The sequence below is a fragment of the Rattus rattus genome, chromosome 1, assembly GCF_011064425.1.
Source record: "Rattus rattus isolate New Zealand chromosome 1, Rrattus_CSIRO_v1, whole genome shotgun sequence".
Taxonomy (NCBI): domain Eukaryota; kingdom Metazoa; phylum Chordata; class Mammalia; order Rodentia; family Muridae; genus Rattus; species Rattus rattus.
In genome coordinates this window covers 38,024,040-38,036,271 of record NC_046154.1, presented here as the reverse complement: position 1 = coordinate 38,036,271, position 12,232 = coordinate 38,024,040, and the positions used below count along the sequence as shown (strand labels likewise).

The 12,232-nt window shown below is 41.8% G+C and overlaps 1 protein-coding gene across 1 annotated transcript; it reads right to left on the bottom strand.

Moving 5' to 3' along the window:
• Positions 1 to 10,575: 10,575 nt before the first annotated feature.
• LOC116910018 (olfactory receptor 2A12-like) lies at positions 10,576 to 11,517 on the bottom strand. The gene has a single exon (XM_032914162.1). It carries the CDS (start codon positions 11,515 to 11,517, stop codon positions 10,576 to 10,578), a length of 942 nt encoding a protein of 313 aa, XP_032770053.1.
• Positions 11,518 to 12,232: the final 715 nt, after the last annotated feature.

The following is a 12,232-nucleotide window of genomic DNA, read 5'->3' as shown; positions in this document are numbered from 1 at the left end:
CAAGTCACTGAAGGAGAGATTTTTTTTGTTGTGCCTGTCAGATGAAAATCTAGGACATAAGGAAAGTAAGTGTTACGTTCAAGAATACAGCGACAAGTTTGAGTTTCTGTGGCAGAGTCTCAGAGCCTGGCTCTCAGTCCCTGCCTTCTCTGCTCTGGCTCACAGGTTCCCGAGTGGGAGGTGAAGAGCACAGCCTTCAGTGTCCTCTGTTGAGCTCATTGAGAGTCTGCTCAGAGCAGAGATCCTAGGAGAGAGTGGGATGGCTACCCACAGATTAGCTCTCATGGTGAGAATTCCCTCTTGTCTGAGTTGGGGAGGCTCTGGGGGATTTATTGAAAGGTAAAAGGAAACAAAGGGAGAGGGTTTGGTAAATTGTAAGTATTCTGGAACTAAGTGCTTTGAGTGAAAGTCTCCACCTACCGTGTGTGTGTGTGTGTGTGTGTGTGTGTGTGTGTGTGTGTGTGTGTGTGTGTGTGTGAGAGAGAGAGAGACAGAGACAGAGACAGAGATGACAGAGACACAGAGAGACAAAAAGAAAGAGAGAGAGAAAGACAGAGAGAGGCAGAGACAGACAGATAAGCAGGAAGAGACAGAAAGAGACAGACACAGAGAGTGACTGACTAAGGAATGATTGACTGACTGACTGACTGACTGACTGACTTACTGACTGACACAGATACAGAACAGAGAGTGACAAAGACAGACAGAGAGAGAGAGAGAAAAAGAGAGAGAGAGAGAGAGAGAGAGAGAGAGAGAGAGGAAACAATGACTTAGTCACAGCAGTCTCTGTCTTTATTTATAAATCCTACTAAGTCTGGTTGTCCAGACCACAATCCCAGAACTATCCAGGGAAAGACAGCCAGATAATGAGTTCTGAGCAAAAATGGACTACCTGGCAATATTAAAGTCTCAGGAGAAAAACATTAAAACACATTTAAAAAATTACAATTCCAAATTCCAGGACCTAGAGTGTTGTAAATCAGAATCTGTGGCCTCGCCTATACAGCAAGACATCCAGGCTAGACCACATAAGATCCATCTCATGGTCAAAACCAAACTCCTAAGAGCACATCCAGCTGTCCCCCTGCCTGGTGGAAGGTTGTTTCTAACAGAACATTGCTGTCTATACTCATGGCTATGGTTTTCAGCCTCACTTAAGATCCTTGAGCTCAGAATAACACTGCATCCTGTGTCTAGTACTGACCTAGAGCATGGCAGGACACAAATGGTCAGGAAACATTCAATGCATAAAGGAGGAAGGAGGATGAAGAGGAAGGAATGAAGGGCACAAGGGTGAGGTAGACCAGGGTGAAGGAAGAAGAGCAGGCAATGAGGGGCTGGGCTGCAGGTCTATGGTGATGTGTACACAGTCGAAAGGGGCAGTCCCGCTACTTCTGATCTTCACCCCCTTGTGATGCCTGCATCCCTCCAACAAGCTGAGACAAGGGACCACCTTACCACTCCTGGGTCCAAGAAGGTGCCACTGAATAGCTGCTTCTTGCTCTTGTGGCAGAGACTAACCAGGAAAATCACTAAATAACTGGATCCAGAGAGTTGATATTATATGTAGCACACTATACAGAACACATCCAAGGTTTCTGATAGTTCAAGTAGCTGAGTTTCCAGCCTTTTCCCCCTCAGAGCAGGCTGGGCTTGGCTTCTGAGGGTGGAGAACCTGCATAGCAAATTGAGTCTCCGATTGTCAAACTTCTCCCATGGTACAAGCTGCTGTGACTTTAGGACTCTGCCTTCCCTCATAGCCTTCCCAGCAGAGTTGGAGAAGAGCCATTTCTGTTCCCGGGGGGATTCCCTGAATGTTGTAAACAAAAACATTACCTGGAAGAGACTCTTGGGGAACAGGGCAGGGAAACAACTAGCAAATGAAGGAACCATGACCTCCATTTCAGGACAACTTGGGCAATATGAGCAGCTCAGAACAGAGGAGGTGACACTGTCACCTGATATACAAGTCAAGGCCTAAAATCCTCATTTAATGCCCAAACCCTTCCCTTACTTCCAATGAGACAACACCTGAGTCTATTCCTGCTTCAACTCTATATCCAATACCTGAGCCATCACTGCCCCAACAGGTACTTAACAGTCAACTCTGGTATATCATCATAGGCAGGCAGCGGTGTCTTCTCCCTCCCAGTGGAGTGTGGGAACTCACTCAGGGACTTATAGATCTTAAGTACATTAATAAGACTTGGTTTCCAGATATATAAGTTCTACAGCATTCTCTCTTAAATTCACTGTGGCCCTGCTTCAGCTCTTTCCTCTGTAAATTGCCAAGAATAACTTCTTCCCATCTGGGGTTGCTGAGAGAACTATGTATGATTATGGTGAGTACCTGGTACCAGAGATGGCCGACTTTCCATAACCATGACTGCCCATTCCTACCTTCTTTTTGTGTGTTAGAGTCCTAAAGAATTATGCTCTTGCCTGTCCTACCAGAGGCCACCACAGCCACCATACAGTAATCTGGTGGTGAAACAAATTCATCATTAAACATTAATTAAAACTACAATTATAGCTGGGTTGTAGTGTGCATGTCTTTAATCCCAGCACTCAAGAGAAAGAAGCAGGCAGACCTCTGTGAGTTCAAGCCCAGGGCCAGCCAGTCTACAGTTATTTCCAGGACAATCAGAGATACACAGAGAAACCCTGTCTTAAAAAAGAAAGAGAGAGAGGGAAAGGGGGGAGAAAGAAAGAAAGAAAGAAAGAAAGAAAGAAAGAAAGAAAGAAAGAAAAGAAGGAAGGAAGAAAGAGGAAGGAAGGAAGGAAGGAAGGAAGGAAGGAAGGAAGGAAGGAAGGAAGGAAGAAGGCAAACAAGCAAGCTTCCAGTTCCTGCCTGCACCTAGACCTAACCCGGTCCCACAGATCTCTGTATCCAGACACGACTGGGAGAAAACTGGTGTGGAGGAGTGCTGACAAACAGGCTTACAAGAGGGACAAGCTACTGTCAGAGACAGCAAGACAAACTAACACCAGACATAACCAGATGGAGAGAAGCAAGCACAAGAACCTAAGCAACAGAAACCAAAACTACTTGACATTATCAGAGCCCAGTTCTCCCACCAAAGCAAATATGGAATATCCCCACACACAGGAAAAGCAAGATTTGGATTTAAAATCACATCACGTGATGATGATAGAGAACTTTAAGAAGGACATAAATAACTCCCTTAAAGAAATAGAGGACAACACGGGTAAACAAGTAGAAGCCCTTAAAAAAGAAACACAAAAACCCCTTAAAGAATTGCAGGAAAGCACAACTAAACAAGTGAAGGAATTGCACAAAACAGTCCAGGATCTAAATATGGAAATAGAAAATCACAAAGGGAAACAACCCTGGAGACAGAAAAACTAGAAAAGAGATCAGGATTCACAGATGCAAGCATCACCAACAGAATACAAGACATAGAAGGGAGAATCTGATAGGCTGAGGATACCATAGAAAACAGTGACAATACAATCAAAGAAAATGCAAAAAAAAAAAAAAAAAAAAAAAAAAAAAAAAAAGTTCCTAAACCAAAACATCCAAGAAATCTAGGACAACATGAGAAGATCAAACCTGAGGATAATAAGTATAGGAGACAGCAAATATCCCCAAATTAAGGGCAAGTAAATATCTTCAACAAAATTATAGAAGAAAATCTCCCTAACCAAAAGAAAGAGATGCCCATAAACATACAAGGACTGTATAGAACTCCAAATAGATTGGACCAGAAAAAAAAAGTCCTCCTGTCACAAAATAGTCAAAACAACAAACCCAAAAAACAAAGAACAAATATTAAAAGCAATAATGGAAAAAGGACAAATAACATATAATGGCAGATTTCTCAGAATTACACGAGACTTCTCACCAGAGACTATGAAAGCCAGAAGATCCTAGGCAGATGTCTTACAGACCCTAAGAGAATACAAATGCCAGCCCAGGCTATTATATCCAGAAAAACTCTCAATTAACATAGATGGAAAAACCAAGATATTCCATGACAAAACAAAATTTACACAATATTTTTCTACAAAGGATAATAGATGGAAAACTCCAACACAAGGAGGGAAACTATACCCTAGAAAAGAAAAAGTAGTCTTCTTGGAATAAATAAAATAAGAGAGATGCACAAACATAATTCCATCTCTAACAACAAACATAACAGGAAGCAACGATCACTATCCCTTAATATCTCTTAACATCAATGGACTCAATTCCCCAATAAAAAGGCATAGACTAACAGACTGGATATGTAAATGGGACTGAGCATGTTGCTACATACAGGAAACACACCATAGTGACAAAGACAGACACTACCTCAGAGTAAAAGGCTAGAAAACATTTTTCAAGCAAATGGTCCAAAGAAGCAAGCTGGAGTAGCCATTCTAATATCAAATAAAATCGACATTCAATGAAAAGTCATCAAAAAAGATAAGGAAAGACACTTCATATTCATCAAAGGAAAATTCCACCAAGATGAACTCTCAATCCTAAATATCTATGCTCCAAATACAAGGGCATCTACATACGTAAAAGAAACCTCACTAAAGCTCAAAACACACATTGCGCCTCACACAAGATTAGTGGGAGAATTCAACACCCCACTCTCATCAATGGACAGATTGTGGAAACAGAAAGTAAACAGAGACATAGAGAAACTAACAGAAGTTATGAACCAAATGGATTTAACAGATATTTATTGAACATTTCATCCTAAAACAAATGGATATACCTTCTTCTCAGCACCTCATGGAATCTTCTCCAAAATTGGCCATACAATCCATCAGAAAACAGGCCTCAACAGATACAGGAAGATAGAAATAATTCCATGTATCCAATCAGATCCCCATGCACTAAGACTGGTCTTCAATAACAACAAAAAACGACAGAAAGCCCACAGACACATGGAAGTTGAATAATGCTCTACTTAGTGATAACATGGTCAAGGAAGAAATAAAGAAAGAAATTAAAGACATTTTAGAATTTAATAAAAATGAAGGTACAACATACCCAAACTTATGGGACACAATGAAAGCAGTGCTAAGAGGAAAACCCATAGCTCTGAGTGCCTCCAACAAGAAACAGGAGAGAGCATACATTAGCAGCTTGACAGCACACCCAAAAGCTCTAGAACAAAAAGAAACAAATACACACAAGAGGAGTAGAAGGCAGGAAATAATCAAACTCAGGGCTGAAATCAACCAAGCAAAAATGAAAAGGATTATACAAAGAATCAACAGAACCAGGAGCTGGTTGTTTGAGAAAATCAACAAGATAGATAAACCCTTAGCCAGACTAACCAAAGGGCACAGAGAGAGTGTATCCAAATTAACAAAATCAGGAATGAAAAGGGAGACTTAAAACATAAGCTGAGGAAAGTCTAAAAGCAATCAGATCCCACTACAAAAACCTAAATTCAACAAAACTGGAAAATCTGTATGAAATGGACAATTGTCTAGATAGATACCAGGTACCAAAGTTAAATCAGGTTCAGATAAACCATCTAAAAAGTCCCATAACTCCTAAAGAAATAGCGGCAGTTATTAGAAGTTTTCCATCCAAAAAGAGCCCAGGACCAGAAAGGTTTAGTGGAGAATTCTATCAGACAATCATAGATGACCTCATATCAATGCTGTCCAAACTATTCCACAAAATACAAACAGAAGGAGCACTACCCAGTTCCTTCTATGAAGCCACAATTATGCTTACACCTAAACCACACAAACACCCAACAAAGAAACAGAACTTCACACCAATCTCCCTTATGAATATTGATGCAAAACTACTTGATAAAATTCTCACAAACCGAAACCACGATCACATCAAAATAAACATCCACCATGAGCAAGTAGACTTCATCCCAGGAAGGTAGGCATAGTTCAATATGCAGGAATCCATCAACATAATCCACTTTGTGGACAAACTCAAAGGGAAAAAAACATGATGATCTCATTAGATGCTGAGAAAGCATTTAAAAAATTCAACACCCCTTCATGTTAAAAAATCTTGGAAAGATCAGTAATTCAAGGCTCATACATAAACATATGAAAAGCAATATACAGCAAACCAGTATCCAACATCAAACCAATGGAAAGAAAATTGAAGGAATCCCACTAAAGTCAGGGAATAGAAAAGGCTGCCCGCTCTCTCGCAACTTATTCAATATAGTACTCGAAGACCTAGCCAGAGCAATCAGACAACAAAAGGAGGTCAAAGGGATACAAATTGGAAAGGAGTAAATCAAAAAATATCACTATTTGCAGATGATATGATAGCATACTTAAGTGACCACAGAAGTTCCACCAGAGAATTACTTAGCCTGATAAACAACTTCAACAAAGTGGCTGAATGTAAAATTATCTCAAACAAATCAATAGCCTTCTTGTACTCAAAGGATAAACAAGGAGAGAAAGAAATTAGGGAAATGACACACTTTGCAATAGTCCCAAATTACATAAAATACCTCGGTATGACTCTAACCAAGCAAGTGAAAGATCTGTATGACAAGAACTTTAAGTCACAGAAGAAAGAAATTGCAGAAGATCTCAGAAGATGGAAAGATCTCCTATGGTCATAGATTGGCAGGATTAATATAATAAAAATGGCCATTTTGCAAAAAGCGATCTACAGATTCAATGCAATCCCCATCAAAATTCCAACTCAATTCTTTATAGAGTTAAAAGAGCAATGTACAAATTCATTTGGAATAACAAGAACCCTGGATAGCCAAAACGATCCTCAACAATAAAAAAATTCTGGGGGAATCACCATCCCTGAAGTCAAGCTGTATTACAGAGCAATAGTGATAAAAACTGCATGGTATTGGTACAGAGACAGACAGGTAGATGAACAGAATAGACTTGAAGACCCAGAAATGAACCCATACACCTGTGGTCACTTGAACTTTGACAAAGGAGCTAAAACCATCCATTGGGGAAAAGATAGCATTTAAAATAAATAGTGCTGGTTCAACTGTAGGTAAGCTTGTAGAAGAATGCAAATTGACCCATTCTTATTGCCCTGTACAAAGCTTGAGACCAAGTGGATCAAGGATCTCCACATCAAACCAGATACAATCGAACTAATAGAAGAAAAAGTGGGGAAGAGCCTCGAACACATGGGCATTGGGGAAAATTTCCTGAACAAAATACCAATGGCTTATGCGCTAAGATCAAGAATTGACAAACGGGATCTCATAAAACTGCAAAGCTTCTGTAAGGCAAAAGACACTGTAATTAGGACAAAATGGAAACCAGCAGATTTGGGGAAAGATCTTTACCAATCCAACATCTTACAGAGGGTTAATATCCAATATATTTAAAGAACTCAAGAAGTTAGACTCCAGAGAGCCAAATAACTCTATTAAAAAATGGGGTACAGAGCTAAACAAAGAATTCTCAGCTGAGGAATACTGAATGTCTGAGAAGTGCTTAAGAAATGTTCAACATCTTTAGTCAACAGGGAAATATAAATCAAAACAACCTGAGATTCCACCTCACACCAGTCAGAATGGCTAAGATCAAAAACTCAGGTGACAGCAGATGCTGGTGAAGATGTGGAGAAAGAGGAACACTCCTCCATTGTCGGTGGGATTGCAAACTGGTACAACCATTCTGGAAATCAGTCTGGAGGTTCCTCAGAGAATTGGACATTGCACTACCTGAGGACCCAGCTATGCCTCTCCTGGGCATATACCCAAAAGATGCTCCAACATATAACAAGGACACATGCTCCACTATGTTCATAGCAGCCTTATTTATAATAGCCAGAAGCTGGAAAGAACCCAGATGCCCTTCAACAGAGGAATGGATACAGAAAATGTGGTACATCTACACAATGGAATACTACTCAGCTATCAAAAACAATGACATCATGAAATTCAGAGGCAAATGGGTGGAACTAGAAATTACCATCCTGAGTGAGGTAACCCAATCACAGAAAAAGACGCATGGTATGCACTCACTGATAAGTGGATATTAGCCCAAAAGATCGAATTCCCCAAGATACAATCCACAGACCACATGAACCTCAAGAAGAAGGATGACCAAAATGCGGATGCTTCAGTCCTTCTTAGAAAGGAGAACAAAAATATTCATAGAATGGGGATATGGAGACAAACTTTGGAGCAGAGTCTGAGGGAATGGATATTCAGAGCCTGCCCCACCTGGGAATCCAGCCCTGCCACCAAAACTAGAAAATATTGATGAAGCCAAGAAGTGCATGCTGACAGAAGCCTAATGTAGCTGTCTCCTGAGGGGTTCAGTCAGAGTGTGACGAATACAGAGGCGAATGTTAGCAGCAAACCATTGAACTGAGAACAGGATCCCTGTTGAAGGAATTAAAGAAAGGACTGAAGGAGCTTGCAACCCCATAAGAACAACACTACCAACAACCAGAGCTCCCAGGGACTTAGCCACTACCCAAAGACTACACTTGGACAGACTGATGGCTCCAGCTGCATATGTACCACAGGATGGCCTTGTTGGGCACCAATGGCAGGACAAGTCTTTGGTCCCCAGTGTAGTGTAATGGCAGGGTGGGGTGGCAGGAAGGGGAGGATTGATGCATTGGGGAACACCCTCATAGAAGAAGGGGAAGCAGATATGGGATATGGGGTTTATGGATGGGAAACAGGAAAGGGGATAATGCTTGAAATGTAAATTTTAAAAATCCAATTAAAAAAAGAAATTTAAGTCCTTTTTATTGATAGCCAGACCAGGAGTTGACTCAATCCTCTGAAGAACCTCTTGGTGCCAAGTTCAGGGATACAGATTTCAAAGCGAAAACGAATAAAATATAACAGTTAAACGATAGTCAGAGGGACCTAGAATTGTTCATTCCTGGGAGGACATAGTTGTCATTTTACACATAACTTGACAGTTATTTTGGTTAATACATCTGGACTATAGTTAAGGTCATGAAAAATCTCGACTATCTTGACAAGGCAGATGTAGCCTTTCTGGGAAGGGAGGTAGAGAACTGTCTAGTCAAACACAAAATGGAGTCAGGAAAGATGGCTTTATCTTAGTGAACTCAACAGAAGCAGTAAAATGTACATCAATCAATAATGGTCAAGGATATAAAGATGACTCAATGACACAGGCACTGTTTTCAACAGACAATGATGAGACAATGGACATCCACACACAAAAGAATGAAATTGGACCCTGGCCACAAACTGTGAACAAAATTACCATAAAAAGGATCAAAATGTAAATGAAATTTTAACATATACAAGAGTATTTTAGGACCTGGCATCAGGTAATAATGTCTTGAATATGTTGAAAATACAGAGATAAAAGTGGCTGAGTTGGATTTTACCGAGGGGAGAGCTTTATGATACAATGGACTCTCCCAGAACCAAACTATCAGCAGGTCTTGTGTCATAGACCCATAATCACAGTAATGGGAGGTGGGGACAGGAAGATCTGAAATTCAACATTGTTTCTAGACACATTGAAAAGTCCGAGCTGGCGTGGGGTTTATAAGGCCTTCTCTTAACATGAACCCACACTAAATAATAAATCCTATCAATGGATTATATTCAGGGCACACCCCACAACCATGGTTAAAGAAGAAAATCAGGAGGCAGACATCATTAGTGAAAGAATAGTTCAGGCCCTGAAGCACAGAGGAATTCTTATTGGCCAGACAAGAGCTACTCTGGAGCTGATAGGTAAAGGACACCACCACCTCAGTGTAGGAAAGGACCAGCGTCAGCTGTCACAGAGGAGACGTGTCCTCAGATGCTTCATGCCACTTGCAGCAAGAGCTGGGACTTCTGCAAGGAAATCCAGCTCCCTCAGCTTCCACTTGACCACACAATGTGGACTTCATTATGTTTAACCAGAGACTACATTGAATTTAGGCAGGAAGCTTGGTCTCAATCTGTACTTCCATTCCACACTGCTTTACTTTTAATAATCACAACCTGTGCTGTATTACTTAGCCTACAGCACATCAGCCTCTACTGTTTCTATTACAATATCACTAACAACATGTCTCCTGCTGACTTACATGTATGCAGTGGGCTTCCAGGAAAATACAGCCCGCTACATAACTCCTAGTAATTATTCATTTCTCTATACTGGAACTATAAACACCAGACCACTGTCACATGACTTACATTGCTTCTCTGTGGAAGTAAAATATTTCCCAACCTCTTGCTGTCAGGCTGGATTTTGATGCTTTCACTGGCCAAAGAATGTCTGCCAAGGGAGGCTGATCGCTATTGAGAAGTGAGATGTTATAGGTTTTATCCAATATTCCATTCCTTCTGTTCTTGAGTGTATTGTATACCGGATGGCTCTTTCAGGACAGAACTGAGACTGACTACATGAATGAATTCCCAACAAATTTTGAGCAAATGTGAGGAACGAGTGAGTCTCTCCACTTATAGCCCCTAAGATATGGTGGTGTTTTCTGTAAAACTATACTTCATCAAGACAGCCCTCTCAGTTTCATAAATGTCCCCAATTCAAGTCACATGCACAATGTTGCTCACATACAACAAAGACACTATGCCTTAAACACTGAACATTTTATGCAATGTTTATCTAAGGCTTTACCATCCTGCTTCACAAGTCCACCCTAACACGTCCTATCATCTTGAGAAATGCTCTCTTGATGTCCTTGTTTCTCAGACTGTAGACCACAGGGTTGAGCAAGGCTGTGAAGGCATTGTAAAAGAGTGAGATCTGCTTGTCTCGCTCAGGGGAGTAGCTGGAGCTGGGCCTCATGTAGACATAAGAGGCTGGAGCATAGAAGAGGGTAACCACAGTCAGGTGGGAGGCACAGGTAGAGAAAGCCTTGCAGCGGCCCTGGGTGGAGTTGATCTTCAGAATTGCCATGGCAATGCGAATGTAGGAGGCCACAATGAGGGAGATTGGAGTGATAATCATAGAAACACTCAGGACCAGGTCCACCATCTCAATGAGGTGGGTATCCATGCAAGCCAGGCTCCGCACTGAAGGACTTTCACAGAAGTAGTGGTTGACTCTGTTGGGCCCACAATATGGCAGACTCATGGTGAAGAAAGTATGCACCAAAGGGGAAAGGAAACCACAGATCCACGACCCTGCTGCCAACCGTATGCACAGGCCCCCATTGAGGATGATGGTATAGCGCAGTGGATAGCAAATGGCCACATACCGGTCATAAGCCATGACAACAAAGAAGGTGCACTCAGTTACACCCAGGGCCCCAAACACATACATCTGCAGCCAGCATCCAGCGAAGGAGATGGTCTGAGAGTGAGCAAGAAGATGCACCAACATCTGGGGCACTGTGGTGGTGACATAGCTCATATCCAACAGGGAGAGGGTACAGAGGAAGAAGTACATGGGAGTGTGCAGCTGTGTGTCCAGGCAGACCAGCATGATGATGAGCCCGTTGCCCAGGACTGAGCTCAGGTAGATGAGAAGGAAGACAAGGAAGAGGATGCTGTTGGTCATGGGGTCACTGGAGAAGCCGAGCAGGATGAACTCTGAAACCCAACTTTGGTTCTGCCTTGGAATCATGCAAATCACCAAGCCTGTAAAAGAATCCCATCCAGCTGTGTGCATTCCACTGGGACACCTGGTGCATGGTAGCCCAGTAAGATGGCACCTACAGAGGGAGGAAGACTGGAGCGTGGATTCTGAACACACTGCTCACTTTCTCCACTCTTCCCAAGTTAATTGACTACCCAGTCCTCAGTCTCTTCATCGAAAAAATGAAGCTGATGACACTCATTTCCCTGGATTATGTTGAATAGCTAATTGTTAATTATTAGTAACTATTAATCTATTCAACCTCATAGATAGGTATCTCTCATAACCTCTGGAAAAACAACAGAGCACATGACAGGTCAAATGCTGTCTCACATCCTCAGTACAGCTCTGGGAAGGCAGAGACAGAGGATGCCCACAGCAAGAGGGTGAGTGACACTCGCTGAAATGATGAGCACTGGGTTCAAGTGAGAGACTCCGCCCAGTGAATAAGGTGAGAGCAATTGAGGAAGAATTTCTTGTCACTCACAGAACACACACACACACACACACACACACACACACACACACACACCACAGACATATGCAAAGAAGAGAGTAAACAGACAGATGAAGATGTTAGGACAAGCCAGACACAAGCCCCACACACGCATACACTGCCTTATGATTCATGACATAATTTTACAGTACGGTGTTCTAGGGACCTGACAGTCCTTCCAGGAAATGCAGATGACTGCCTGTTTGT